Source organism: Blastomyces gilchristii (assembly GCF_000003855.2).
Source record: "Blastomyces gilchristii SLH14081 genomic scaffold supercont1.4, whole genome shotgun sequence".
NCBI classification, from domain to species: Eukaryota; Fungi; Ascomycota; class Eurotiomycetes; order Onygenales; family Ajellomycetaceae; genus Blastomyces; species Blastomyces gilchristii.
In genome coordinates this window covers 818,881-834,003 of record NW_003101679.1, presented here as the reverse complement: position 1 = coordinate 834,003, position 15,123 = coordinate 818,881, and the positions used below count along the sequence as shown (strand labels likewise).

General features: G+C 45.6%; 2 protein-coding genes across 4 annotated transcripts; both read left to right on the top strand.

Annotated features, from left to right (window-relative positions):
• Window positions 1–2,877: 2,877 nt before the first annotated feature.
• BDBG_02704 lies at window positions 2,878–4,883 on the top strand. 3 transcript variants are annotated; one of them, XM_031720918.1, is made up of 3 exons: window positions 2,922–3,600; window positions 3,675–3,813; window positions 3,889–4,883. In XM_031720918.1, exons 2-3 carry the CDS (start codon window positions 3,806–3,808, stop codon window positions 4,223–4,225), a joined length of 345 nt encoding a protein of 114 aa, XP_031577263.1. In that variant the 5' UTR covers window positions 2,922–3,600; window positions 3,675–3,805; the 3' UTR covers window positions 4,226–4,883. The 3 variants fall into 3 exon arrangements, with proteins under 3 accessions (XP_031577264.1, XP_031577263.1, XP_031577265.1); XM_031720916.1 differs by having other exon boundaries at window positions 2,878–3,600; window positions 3,675–4,883; XM_031720917.1 differs by having other exon boundaries at window positions 2,922–3,630; window positions 3,697–4,883.
• Window positions 4,884–12,148: 7,265 nt separating this feature from the next.
• On the top strand, window positions 12,149–14,998 carry BDBG_02701 (C2H2 finger domain-containing protein; the record flags this gene model as incomplete). Its single annotated transcript, XM_031720915.1, has 4 exons — window positions 12,149–12,281; window positions 12,561–13,708; window positions 13,783–14,783; window positions 14,854–14,998. 4 exons carry the CDS (start codon window positions 12,149–12,151, stop codon window positions 14,996–14,998), a joined length of 2,427 nt encoding a protein of 808 aa, XP_031577262.1.
• Between the last annotated feature and the right edge of the window lie 125 nt (window positions 14,999–15,123).

Genomic DNA, 15,123 nt, shown 5'->3' with positions numbered 1-15,123 from the left:
ATGCATCCAGGCCGGGTGGAGGACGGGGTATTTTTTTTCGCTTTATTTTTTAGTTTTACCACTTTGGCATATTTCTCCCCCTGAGCAATATCCTCTGTGCATACGGAGGACATAGTCATTCGTCATTGTACTGTACAATGAGCTGTATCTGATGTCAATTAGATGTGCTCCATCAGATTTCTCCCGAAAAAGTTTGCTATGGCTAGTTAGCTAACCAAACAAAGCCTTGGAATATGTTTTGAACATCGATATCCACACGTGCAGAAATAAAATATTGCCCGCTGTCAAGGCTGCGCATTGTCTTCTTTAGGGCCTTTTGAAACAGGTGGCTTTGGCCGAGGGTCCGGAGCCTCCAGCATTTTATTATTGCAACCAATCTTCAATTTATGTATCCTTGGCGGGCTTTTTTCTGTGTAAAGCGACGCAATCTATTCGCCCAAGAATTGGGGGAGAGAGAAGAAAACACCAAGCCCCTGCCGCACTTTTCAAGATTTCTCATTTGTTGCTTTGCTGCTGCACCTGCAGATTAGGATTCCGCGATGTGACGTGATTCAATAATAGTTACGAGTGGCATGCGACAGACCGACTTCCTTCGCAGTGCATTTGGAGCAGAAATTACGGAGCAGAGAAGAACGTAGTTAGTTTTCACAGACCAAAATTACGCCGTGGAATTTTGAAAAGTTGTGTGAGCCTGTAAGACTTTATTTATCTTTTCCTGCCTGTGTCCCCGGGAGAGTTGCATCTCACGAGAAACTGGGGTAGTTAAATGAGCCTGCTCAAGCAGCTAAAACAAACTAAATAAAATAAAAATAAAATAAGAAGCGCCACAAAAACATGGATTACTCCGTATAGAAATTCAATAGAAGGAAAAGAAAGGAAAATAAAATTATCCCGTATATTTGGAGAAAATTCGGCTCGTTAGTTAAACCTAATTCGATCGAAATTTCGTCGCACTAACGAGCGTCTTTCTTCTCGAGTCTCTGCCCATTCTATCCCTTACCCCGAATTGTTCAAAGAAGATGTGAGCTTTCCAGAAAATTCTAGGTACTCCCGTAGTTATACCATACCGCCAGCAATTTATTAGCCCCCACCGGAGTTAAAGGGGGCAGTTTCCAGTAACCCCGGATTGACACTATCAACTTCGTGCCCTCGCCTATGAATCTACCTAGGTGGATTGCCATGTATAGGTGGATATACTTGGCTTGCTTGTCTTTTATTTATGGATATGTAATTATTTAGTGATGAATTAAGAGTAGAAAGGGGAGAGCCATCAGGTCGGATATATCCCCCGCCTCCCGGCCTTTCCCACCCCTTGTTTCTCCCTGGCATATTTGCAGGCAAAGTCTTGCGCCCATGAGATGACTTAACATGGATAATATCTATCGATTGAGACATGCGACACACCTGTGGAATGAGAAGGGCCAAATTTGAACGGCAGAGTCGTAATTAACTCCCAAATTTGCCGAAACAGGATCGAATGATCGATGCCCTTGAAACTCCGCTCCGCCTTCCCTTCGCTCTCCCGCTCCGCTGGCAGGCAGTCAATCTAATCTACCGGTGCTACTTCACATAGGGGTAAGAATATCACTCCTGCGCTTCTTATATGATCTATGGGCCATGCTAACCAGTTTACAGTACTTTGTTTTGAGAAAAAACATTTCCAAGATCCCAGGTGTCAAAGGCATCTCTATCTACATCTAGGGGTTTATAGCACATTGCTCACACAGGTCCCAGTATGGAAAATTTATCCATAGAATGTTGCTTGCTATCGGGATACAAACATGGCTATCTGCATATATAGGCCTGTTATTACCCTCTCCCTGTATCGCCACTTTGATGAATGGGAAGACATCTGATGTAGGCAATAATACTCTTCATAGATCTAGACATTCCCTTGTCAAGTTCAGGTAAGTGCATGGTAAAAAGAAAAATCCATTCTTGAGAACATTCTGAAATGCCGTACTGACTCTTCTAATCAGACCAGACTCCACATTGAGGAAGAAAGAGATAATGATTGTTGAAATTAACATTTTCCACATAATCAAAAATTACATACACTCCTGCTGCTCAACTGCAACTGTTGCTCTGAGAATGAAAGTGCCTGTCAAGATAAGATTACAAGTTACTGGCTCTCTTGAACTGAAAGAGCCCTGTTGCACTGAATACTATATCTGGAGATTATGAACTGATGTGCAATCTGTAAGTTTTTCTCTCTCTGTTGCTGAACAGAACAGACTAACTGATGATTAACAGCCAACCATCACTCCATTGATAATACCTAATCAACCAGTTTGGCTGGCTCTGCACCCACATACTCATGACACATGATGCTTTCTGTGGATTCTGATGGAGCTGCTCTTCAATTAGACACTCTGAAACTAACATTGAAAGAGTTGTGAGACCAATCCTGGGTGACCGGCGCTATCTCTGTCTAAGCTCTGGGTATTTGTAGCTTAAAAGGGGGACTTCAGCTGCTCAGGGCGCCTGGGAATATTCCCAAGCTGGAGGCAAAATACCCAAACAAAACTCCGCAAACCTGGGGCTACAGATGGCCCCAAACCCAGACACGGATAGTCTGTGAATGCCTGAATGGTATCCCCGTCAACATCTAAAAGCCTCCCCGAACAGGTGAACTCGCGGAAGCAGTTTCAATTCAAGGCGCGATGGGCTTTGCTATGAGCCAACCGAATTATTTTTGGTATGATTTTAGATTGTTTGATTTGTGTCTGCTACTATAACTAACAGGGCTTCTTGGGCTATCGTGCTTCTTGTGCCAAAGTGCTTGCCCAGAATATGTCCTCGGGTTTAGAGACTGTGATAGTTAACCAAGCGATGATTTTGTTGGTGGCGGAATGGACCAGTTTTCAGTCATAGCATAGAACAGAAGGAAGCGGGTCCTTCAAAACTCCATGTCCAGCAAGCAGTCTTTCTAAATTTTCTATTTTCTAACCTGGGCAGAGTCTACACTTCTCCTCTACTTACTCCGTGGATCGCACAAGACCTCTAAATCATAGAAGATCCTCCCTCCCTCAACAGGCTAAATTTCTTTGCTCTCGCTGCCACTCAAGACCAGCTGACTCTTTCCTCCCAAAGTGGAATCGATGCAATCAACGAAAAAAAAAACCCATCCTACACCTGACTCGGAGTTGGCATTACCTTTAGCTAATGTAACTGACCAACAGTAGAGTTATGGATATGACAGCGGACATACCAAAATCACTGAACCTGGAGCCAGCCCCAGATCTCGCGGTGGACTGACTGTGTACAAGCTTGCCAAAGTGACCATTTCTGGCATTGGTTCGTGAAAGTCTCCGCAACTCGATTTTGGAGTTTCCTATGGAAACAATTTCTTCAGACGTATAGAGTACGGGACGGGCAAACGAATAATCAATGAGCCTTCTCTCACACATGCACATTACTATATTGTCCTTGCAGAGGGACCCGGATATCCCTCCCCCCCCCGAAGAACTCTCACAAGGGGTATTTACTTTAACCCCTCCCCCACTTTGGAGAAGAAAGATAATGCCGGTTTGGTTGGATGCGAGTAGTTCCGAGGACAGAAGCGCTGAAACATCGCGAACTCGGCAGGGAACATGGAAGGTACGCTTAACGATTTACGCAATTGGATATGTATGCACGACCCTAAATTGACACGAATGCTTGATTGTTGGAAGGTTTTCTCACAAGGCTGTCCAGCGTATCGCCAGAGGGGACTGTTCGTTCGCCCGAATGAAAACCCTAGCTCCTTTGTTTCGTAACCCTTAGTAAATGGTTCTATAAAGGCTTGTCAAAACCTCCTGGATCTATGTGGAAGTATCTCTCTCGACGCTCTCGGTTTTTCTCGAATGTCAGACTGACTGCTCATTTATGTAATTCTGTCTGGCGCAGCCTCCTCGCCTTTGATACAATATCCGTGTACGTGCGGCGCAGCACTCGCAACCGCACCATCTCGACGGTATTTACTTATCACCCCCCCTTCCCCCCCCCCCCCCCCCGGGGCTCTAAGGACCTGCCTACCCTCCTACAAGGCTTTGATTGGCGACTCTTAAACAAACATGCCTGCAACCGCCGGGCTGAACGCCGCCATCTACAAGGGGACAAGGACACCGGCGTCTCCACGCACTGGCTGCTCTTCATCGTCGACGGGCCCAGCGAGGCAGAGAAGTTCATTCTCCAACCGCTTCTTCGAGATGGAAAAAAAACCTCGACGCCTACAAGCTGCTGAATCTCTCGGCGATGGTCCACCCGTGCGACGTGGACGTGGATACCATAGAGATCAGCGCGATTGCCGCCGTTTGCCAAAACTGCGGCTATCCCCCCCGGTCATGGATACCCTGGGGGGTATAGCTGTCGGGACTCTGTGCTTGATCTGCTGAGTGGGTTGGAGGAGAAGAATATTATCGATGGTAATGATGCGGGGTATAAGATGAGTAAGGAGGTTGTTGTTAAGAGCAGAGAGGAAGGGTTGGCGTGAATGGGGCTGCAGGGGGTTTGTGTGTGTGTGTGTTCAAGTGTTCTGATCATTGAAATATGGTATGATATGTTGTTCTCCTGGTGTTGCTCATTTTTTATTATTCAAATCCCCCCCCCCCTCTCTCCCTGGTGAATATGAGGATGAATCTCTCTGACTGGCCACCCATAACTCCTTGCTCTGAAATTCAGCCTTGAGTTTGTTTTCTCTGTTCTCTCTCAATTTGTTATCACAGAGTCTGTAGTATTTGAAATTTTTCTTTAGCTTTTGTCTGTTTGTCACAAGCGTCACTGTTTGATATCTTGAGAGAGTAATGTTAAAATGGAACATAAGCACAAGCTTCCCATGATTAGGGATAAGCAAGAGAATTAAGAGAAAGTACGTAGAAGAAAAATGAAGAAGTAAAGTAAAGCATAATAACTTTGAGACCATCTGATTTGAGCTGAGTAACCAGTTTCGTATGTCTCCTGAGTACCGTACCTACAGCGCATATCAAGAATAAATTCCTCTCAAAAGCAATTCTATTTCTCCGACTGCAGCAGATCAAGGCAAGCGGCCCTTCTTTGATGATTCCGTTCCATTCAATTCTTTCAGACTAAATAATAGTTACAGAGTATGTACTCCGTACTCCGTATACCAGTCATGGATAGATAGATAGTCTGCCAGCCGATCACACAGATACACAAGATTCGCCTCGAAACGATAAAAAAAAAAAAAAAAAAAAAAAAGTCAGGGCCCAGACCAGAACGTTGTGGATTCCCCCCTCCTACCCCCCCACCCCCCCACCCCCCTACCCCCCCCAACTCGTTTCCGGGGAACTTGTTGGCCTCCTCCTCTTCCTTCTTCCTGTTCCTGTTCCTGAAATCCTTCCGTGGTTTTTACGGAATACGGATTCCCCGATCCAACCACCCCACCCAGCACAAGGATTCTTTTTTTTTTTTAAGAGAGTTTTAGTTCGGGATTTGGAGGTTTCCAAGAAACCTTGGTTGGAATTCACGGTGGCAGCAGTTGAGTTCGGGGCTAGTGGGAGGTTTGGTTAGTATCATGCTAGCTAGGATAGTTTGATGGGCTGTCCAGTAGTAGTAACATACTGCGTACGCAGCGTAGGAAGCTGGTGGGTTGGAATGGTGGGCTGGTGGGGGGTGGTTGTTGTTGTTGTTGTTGTTGCGGTGTGGTGGTGTGGTGGCCCTGGTGGTGGCCCTGGTGGGTGGGGTGGTGGGCGATTTTGGGATTTTTTTCTTTGTGTGCGTTTTATTATAGTATATTGTTAACTGTGAGGAAAAGCCCATTGAGAGGGAAAAAAGCAAAAGAGAAAGATCTAGATTTTGTATGTAGTTAAAAAAGAAATATAGTAATAAGCAGTGGTTAGAAAGTCCTTACGATTATTGAAGGGGGTCTTCCTTCATCGCGGCCGCATCGCTCGCATGCATACGTAACTATCCAATCTTCATTTATCCAACAATTCACAATGCCCCGCCATTCCATCTAGATACATCGGGGAAAAAACCCTCTCCTTCTTCTTCTTCTTCTTCTTCTTCTTCTTCTTCTTCTTCTTCAGATCTCTTCTCTTCAAAACTCGCATTCGTTCGATGATAAAAAAAAAATTACATAACCGAGCAGCTATACCCACCCTAGACAATAGTAATAACAGTCATAACAATATAATAATTCTCAAGCCGGTCGCGACGACGACCCCGCTGGCAACTTCCATACCCAACTCGTCCCGCCTCTCTGTGCGGTGTCGTTTTTTCTCCATTCTAACTTCTCAAGCATCTCTCCGCCTTTTTGGAACAACCCAGAAGCGGCGGTGAAGAAGACCCGGGCAACAGTTGAGTTGGTTGTTTCTGTATGCAACGTTATTCTTTAATAATACTATAAATAATAAGAAATAGTATTTCTTTTATGTTAAAGCCCGCGTCGAAACTCGGTAACTTAACTAGTTTTGCTGATGTGTCGTCGCGCGCCCGCCGGCTGGCCACTGCACTGGCCGCCCCCCGGGTCCCCCAAGGATTCAAGGAAGGACACCTCAGGGAACAGCTGGCTAGCTAGTGAGTTAGGTGACTTAGTTAAGCTAAAACTGTGGAAACCATCTCTCTTTATTAAGGGAAGCCTAGGATAAGTTTTTAGTGGCATGCAGTCATGAATAAGCCCATTTTTCTGTTCAGGTACGGAGTTGCCACCTGGCAGGCTGGCATGTTGGCCGGGATCTTTGTCTTGCTCCAGGCTGATTTTTAGCTTGGGTTTTTAATGATGTTGATCTTCTTTTCTTTTTCTTTTTCTTTTTCTTTCCTTTTTCTTTCCTTTTTCTTTCCTTTTTCTTTCTTTTTTCTTTCTGTAAAGTCCGGCAACTTGGCTGGAGGGGCATGCATGGCATGGAGAACTCTTTTCTCAAGAAGCCTTTGACAGAAGTAGTTAGTTACGTACTGGATTACTTATTAATAATATGTAATGTTTTTAGAGTACTCCGTAGACAGGCTGGAATAGATCCATTATTACAGCGTATATCCAGAGAATCGAACGGAGAATTTCCACTGTTCCATCATTTTATTGTGGGTGGGGCCGATGTTTCTCTGCCAGCGCCAGGGCCTCAGGGGGGGTTCCTTCTCCTCCCCTGCTGCCTGGTTCGGCAAGCGGGCGGGCGGGCGGGAGGGAAGGAGGGAGAGCCGGATGGAGGGGGATTGGAGAAGAGCCAAAAAAAAAAAAAAGAAAAAAAAAGAAGATAGTTCAATGTATGTACAGGAACCTGGAAGTTATCTTCTGTTGTGTGCTGCGTTGGTCTTTTTTTCATGTTTTTTTATTGGTGGTTGCCGATATTGCAGATCTCCGTCCCCTCCAGGATAAACTCTTTTTTTTGAAAAAAAAATTGTTTGTTCTTTTGTGGGAATTGTCAGCCAGCTTGTCTCGAATCGCCGCCAAAAATGATTCAGTCGTATGTAATCTACGGAGTAGTAGTTAACTAGTAATTAAAAAAAGCAAGAATTAAAGTTGGAGATCTGACTGAGCTGAGTGACATCCCATCTGGTGAGAATAATAATATAATATCAGCCCAATGACTGCAGCACAATAATAAATATGATTTGCAAGAAGGAATTTCATAACTGGCCAGTTGGGAGTCAATGAGCGAGGAATGAAAGAGAGTGAACTGGCCTGACTGGTGGGGTTATGTTATGCATATTTGTTTGTGTGTTTTCATCAAAATGTGCATTACACGAAAGAATAAAAAATTAAAAAAATTAAAAATTAAAAATTAAAAAATTAAAAAATTAAAAAATAACATGCAGAATTCACAGCCAAACCACTGGCTTAAATCTGGAGTCACATTATTCTCATGAGAGTGAGAGAGAGGTGAAAAGGTGAGGCGGTTGGTGCAGGTTGCTGGATACCAATCATTTTCATGAATTGTGAATTTTCACAGCGAACGGCGGGAAGTAGTTTCGCCCCTCCCTTCACGCCAGCGATTCGACTAATAATGAGAGGTTATGGAGTATGTACGTACGTATGTATGTATGTATGTATGTATGTATGTATGTATGTATGTATGTATGTATGTATGTATGTATGTATGTATGTATGTACTGTACTACGGAATATGTGGTTTATGATAGAGATAGAGGGATGGATGGATGGATGGATGGATGGATGGAATGGGAGAAGGCGGTCAATGAGATGTAATAAAACAAGGAGTACTCCGTAGAAGAAGATGTAATAATAATGTACGCTGCGTACCCTGTAGTAGTAACAATGTAGATGGATCCCCCTACAGATAGATAGATAGATCTTGTAATATTATGTTTTCCAGTTGCTTGATGGAAGGGAGGAGTGAGTGGTGAGTGTGTGCAATTCAATTGATTCTGCGAGTTTGTCTGATGGTCTTCTCTGACTATCCTCAGCTGACTGAGTATATATATGTATCTGCCACATTGAGTGGCCCCTCATTCAATTCCCGACTCGGCCCGTGGCGAGAAATGTAGGATGAATAATAATGAATAGTATGGCTCACAGTCTCTCTCTGAGGCTGGTGAGCACTTCCTTTCTGGGGATGGGATGGGATGAAGCCAGCCAAGCCGAGACGTTCCATTGTTCATACATAGGTAAAATCCTCCCAACTCTCAAATAATAATATAATAATACAACCAGCTGTAATACCCGAACCATTCAAAACCAAACCTCTCCCTCTCCTGAGCAGCTTACAGGCTAAGTTAACAAGCAGCAATTAAGTTATTATTAACTACATTATCAGAAAGAACATTCTGTGAGATTCTTCTCCCGATAACCCCCCTCCCTCTCAGGCAGTGCCTCCTCACCCTCGCGGGGCTTTACATAACTACTACGCAGTTACAGCGTACTGCCCCCCCCCCGGGTCCCCGGAGGGGTTTTGAGCTTACCTTCCGGTCCCCAGCCGGCTGGTTGCTGGGAGATTTAGTTCGCGCTCCACTTTCCCGCTTCCCCATTTCCTACAGGGTTCACCGTCCGTAGTGTAATGTAGTGTGTAGTGTAGTAGTGTAGTAGTGTAGTGTGTAGTGTAGTGGCGACCTAGGGAATAATGGGAATGTATGTATGTACTCCGTACATGTATCACCGCAACACCGCACGAAAGCAAGGACGCGTCAATCCTCCTGGGAATAAATAAAAACCTGTTACTATTAATTTTTTATTTTCGAAACGGCGCGGACTAGCGCTGGGTTAACTATGGGTTATTCGCGAGGGTGTTATTGGGCTAGCTTGTTGAGTGGGAAATTGCCCCTCTCTGTCTTTTCTGCTAGGGGAGGGGGGTGAAAGAAAGGCACAAAAAAAAAAAAAAAAAACACAAAGAAAAAAAAAGACCCTGGCAGGAAATAAATACAAACAGGGTACTTTCCTAGATTACAATAGCAATAATAACAGGTGGGAGAGGGGCGGTTTTTGCTTATTATTATTATTTTATTTATTTATTCAAACAAACAGGTTGGGAGAGACAGGAGGCAGCCGGCATTTTAAAATTATTCTCAGAGTGAAAGGGAAGAAAGAAAGAGAGTGCTTTTTGTTTTATTTATCTTCTTTCATTTGTGGTTAATCACCGTACATACAGAGCACGCTGTATATAAAAAACCCGGTACTCCGTATTATTGGACAACAGAACAAGGAAAAGGGAGAGAAACCTGGCCAGCCAGAGAATGAATGTTGAAGAATTAAAAAGAATATAAATCCCCCTTCAAAACGGCCAAAAGCGAAAAAAAAAAAAAAAAAAAAAAAAACAATACATAAACAACATTTGGAACGACCCATGTTGCTATTTAATATTAATATTATTATTACGTTTAGCGGCATTCGGCCGTTGGGTGATCAACCAACAAAGCAGACAACGCAACGACACCGACAACGACCGAGGGGTTTGGAGAAAGTCTTGGAGAATGAGTTGAATGAGGTGGGCTTGGAGCTGCCAAGTGCCAACTTAACTACCCCCCTTCCCACTCACTCACTGCCAAAGTGCCCACCAGGGTTCTCTTTAACGGTTTCTTTTTTCTGAGGGGCGAAGAGGGGCAAGGGAGGGCGCGTGGAATGTGTGTTGTTGGCGACAGACGGCGGGGCCCCCGGGATGAGTGACTGGTGAGCTGGTGGGCTGGTGGGCTGGTTGGGCTGTAGCCAACCACCAACCGCAACATGTATTTGGGTTGCGTAGTTACTCCTTGCTCATTCGTTATATGTCATCATTATTTATTTATTTATTTATTTATTACGAGGTGGGTGATGGGGTGGTGGTGGGTGGTGTGAGTGTGAGGGCTGATTAAGAATTTATCAGAGGGAGGTATTGGCTACCTCCCCTCCTTCTAAGTTATTATTATTATTATTATTATTTTAACTGCCTTGGTGGTTGAGGGGTTCAAGATACGTGTGTGTATTGTGCGGTGGTCGTCGGTGAGTGGAAATAATTAATAAATCGGTAAGGAAGCAAGAATATCATACCAAGGCAGTTTTCCAATGTTACTCGGTACTCCGTACAGTACCAACCCGATCCCAAATGCGGGCCTGTGGCTTTCAAATCGCTGTCCGCTGTGCCCCCAAACGGGGACTGGGGGGGCCTGCCTCAAAGGACGCCTATGCCCTATTCTGGACTGGGCCGTGGCAGAAGGCCCCGGGGAGCCGAAACAGCTGGAGTGCGCAAGCGTTGTGGGGCCAGGGCTAGCGTGGGTATTTAATTCGTGGGAAGTGATGCTTGCGGGCTGTGATAGTCTTTGAAAGGGATGATCCATTTCCCATAACGGGAGTGCATGTTATCCTATCCATGTATGTATGGTATGACATTATATTTAAAATACTTTTTAAACAGCCCGCAAAGAATAATACCATACCTACGCCGCGTAATAGTACGGTATGGGGCGGTTTGTCCAGGGATTGTTGTGTGTGTGTTGTGTCGCGCAGGCATTGTAGCCATCGACCTGGCAAAATGGCGGCGGCGCGGGGCCGGCGGCGGGGGTGGTTGGAAGGCGGTCGGGTCGTGGCGGTTGGTGGTCTGGGCAGTGGCAGTAGCACATTCACACACGCCAATGGCTGCTCCCCCACCCCTTTTTTTTTTTACTTTGGCTGGCTGACTGCGCTGGCAAAAGTGAAAGAAAGAAAGAAAGACTGAAAGAAGGAGGAGACGCGAAGCCCCTCGTTGATAGATAGTACGTGTTACAGTACGGAGTATGGAGGAGTATGGTATGGTGGTGGTTGTTTGCTCCCTCTCCGTTTTTGTTGCCCATCAAATGCCTTGCAGCCACGACTTCCACGGCTCTCTCGCCCACATTCCCGCGCCTTGGTCCAGTCGATATTAAATTATTATTATTATTATTATTATTATTATTATTATTATTTTTGGCCCTTCCTCTTCCTCTCCTCTTTTCTCGTCTTCTTCTTTTCTTCTTCTTCTTCTTTCCATTCTCCATTATCCCCCTCCTCCTCCCCTCCTTTCCCCATACTCCATCTATCTGTTCCTGTCTCCATTCAACATATCTTCCCCTCCGATATTTCGCTATATATCACTTCCTCCCTACCACCACCCCTTTGCATCTTATTGCTGGTGTTGCCCATAATTTATATTTACCTTAACCCCCCTCCCTTCCCCCTTCCCCCTCCTCCCCCATCATCATCATCATCCGCGTGTCTTTTGCTGCATTTTACTGCTCTCGATTTCAACATCTGAGAAACTAAACCCATAAAAAAAAGGAAATCGAGAAAAACTCCTCACTCTTATTCTGACTTTGCTTTCTTCTGGTTCTCCCTCCGCTTCTCTCATCATCGGGGACAAAATCAGCCCGTGGCTGGACCCGTCGGTTATTTGATTATTCTTTATTTTATTTTATTTTACTTTTATATTTATTTATTCATTATCTATCCTTAAAACCCAACAAAGCAAACCCATCATCATACTTATTCCACTCGCTATCCTATCGAATTCGAATATATATATATTTTTTCTCCCGCAGTGCAGACCCCAAGGAATGATTGGTTTCCGACAATCTCTACCATCCCCCCCTCTATTACCATCCCGCCCGCTCCAGACACGGTGTGAAAGCGCAGAACGACCGGTAGACCTCCCGTCCCTCTCGTCCTGCCTTTAATATCCATATATCCATCCTCCCGCCTCCGCCTCCTCTGCCGCCGTCGTCCTGCCCTTTTCATATACGCTCTGTTGAGAAGAGAAAAAGAATCAGAGCCATGGCCCCCACCGCCTCGAGTAGTAACCCGCCAGCGAAGAAAGCTACGGCTGCTCCAGAGAAGAAATTTAAGTGCCAGTTCTGCAATCGTGCTTTCAGCAGAAGTGAACATCGCAGTCGCCATGAACGATCACGTACGTTGGGGTTTTTTTTTTTTTTTTTTTTAATATTCTTGTTCTGTCTGGCATATCTGAGGCAGCTTGCGCTCCCTTTTTTTCGTGTGTTTTTTTCCCCTTTCGGGAACAACGGTGTCGGGGTTCCTTCCACCGCAACTGAACCTATTCTTTGTTCTTCTTAAGGACACACTCTCAATCCTTATCATGCTTCAATATCCTATATCTTTACCCGGACCCTCGCCTGCCTAGTGCAGCTTAATATATCGGAAATAAACTGACAATATATCACCCACGCAGATACCAAAGAACGACCTTTCAAATGCTTAAAATGTCGGAGCACCTTTGTTCGAAGGGATCTGCTCCTTCGACATGACCGAACAGTCCATGCTAAGGATGGGGGTATTCCGCTTGTAACGGAGGGCCGTCGACGTGGTGGACAAAAAGCGTCAACAACATCAAATGCTCCATCGAAGCCGTCCATCACAATAGACCCTGCCGCTCTGGGACAGATTGAGGCAAGCAGCGACGGTATGGTTGACATTGAAACTGCTGCGATGTTAATGACAGACTTCCAACACAAGGCCGCTGCGGCAGCCACCAACCAAAACCATGGTGACGATAGTCGCGATACCTTTTCCCCCGATCGTGCCGTCATTCTCGAGCCTTCCGTTGCATATCTGTCCGGTAACGCGACCTTGCCCCAGATGCCCTGGGATGCTTTCATGTCGACGCCAGATATCAAGTCGCATTCGATATCGTCAAGCCTCACATCCCAAGACTCCAATCGCAACCATCACCACAGATCCTCTCTCGACAGACATGCCATGGGTACCGACGGCCTGACACCTGCATTACATTCGCTGGTCAACTCTCTCCCGGTTTCGGGCAACTCGACGCCCAATGCTCTTTCACCGTTCCCTTCGATGACTGGCCCCTTGTCCCCGGTAAACTATCGTCGATCGCCTGGTCCAAGCCAACCCTTAAAGCAACCCAGATCTCCCCAAATTGCAAACGACGCTGAGCGAGATGCGATTATTGAACATGTCAAGAGTAATGACGCCGTTGGTTCTCTCCCTGATACCTTCCAACTACCGTCAACAGCTGCTCTAAATCGGTATTTGACTACGTATTTCAATCTCTATCATCATCATCTACCGTTCCTGCATCAGGAGTCCTTCTCTCCATCCAAGGTTTCGCCGCCATTGCTTCTTGCTGTGCTGTCCATTGGCGCCCTATACACTTTTGAACGCGAGCATGCCTTCATGCTTCATATTGGATCAAAGGTTCTTGTTAATCAGTTCCTGCAACATAAAGAGAATTTCGATTCGAGAAAATGTCCCCTCTGGGCAATGCAAAGCACTCTGTTGAATATGATCTTCGAGAGCTGGAGTGGTGATCCGAAAGGTCTAGAATGGACCTGTTCGATCAAGAGTCTGCTTGCTAATGTAAAGCTACTTTCTTTCTTCCCCCCTCCCTACTAATCTTCGTTGTTTGTTTTTGCTAATCGTTCTTTATCTAGATGGTTGCGGGTAATCGTTACCAGTTGAAACTTCGTATAGATGCTCGAGAAGGCGCACGACCAACCCGCGAGCAATGGATCGAGGATGAAGGTTGCCGACGAACTTACTACGCTGTGTATATCTTCTTCGGAATGCTGACACTTACGTTCAATCATACACCAGCTATTAGCTTCGATGAGATTGAATCCTTGGAGCTTCCCTCTTCAGAGTCAATGTGGAACCTCGAGATATCGAATGAAGATGCGTGGCGCCGAAGCCTGAACTCAGCCTCGCCTCCTGTCACAGTCCGAGAAGCCCATGATAGCCTTTTCCGTGGCGAATCCTTAAGATACAGCGCATTTGCTACTCGCGTAATGATCAATGCTCTTTTCCTCCAAGTCTGGTCCCACAAACGCAGCTTCCAGGCTCTTCAAGATGTTGTAACCGAATTTAGGCTACGACTTGCGATCGAAACTTGGGAGAGCTCGCTTGAGCTGTGTGAACCTGAAACGATCGCTCCTCCACTCAGTACCCCGCAAAACAGCCACCCGCTAATCTTCAATTCAATGGCTGTTTATCGGAATACTCGTGCTCGACTTGAAGTTGATTTGAAGTCGATACAAGAGGCCCTTCGATACCATTCGTCCTACGAAGTTGCCGCTGCCATGACTGTCGCCCGTGAGAAAGTCAAACGATCCCAAGAGATGAACAAGGTCATCCAACAATGCTTTGAATGCATTGAAATAGCTGCCATTCAAGGCATCAATTGGGTTGCGAAAACTTCCGCAACTAATTGGAGTGTGGAACACCCTCTCTGTGGTTTGGATATGATGGTGATTCTAAGCCTTTGGCTCTACCGTCTGGAACATGACGACGAACAGGCCACTGAAGCTGAGATGGCTATCTACAACAAAGTGCGGAATCTCTTCGATGATGATGCTGTTGATGCCTGCGGGTCGAATCTCAGCTCTACGGTCGCCCGTGTGTGGGGCAACATACTGGACGGCGTAGTCGTTTGGGGGTAAGTTCGGGTTTTTAATTTTTATCCCTTGGTTTTTAACGTGGCAGTTGCTAATTACTTGCTTCAACAGGATCACCAAGCTCATGGGCGAGTCATTCAAGCTTCACTCGCAGGCTTTGGTGGGATATGAGGATTCAATGGTGACCAGCAGTTCGGAACACACACTGGACCCCATGCCCACACAAGGCCTTGCAAGTGTTGGAACAGCATATTAATCGACGCCGACCGAACTGACTCTTCGGACTTCTTTACCCTCGTTTTGCTCATTTTAACTCTCGGTTTTATTCGTGCATATATCCAACCGCATACCGCTGTTTTAATTACCTTTTTGGACTTCCTT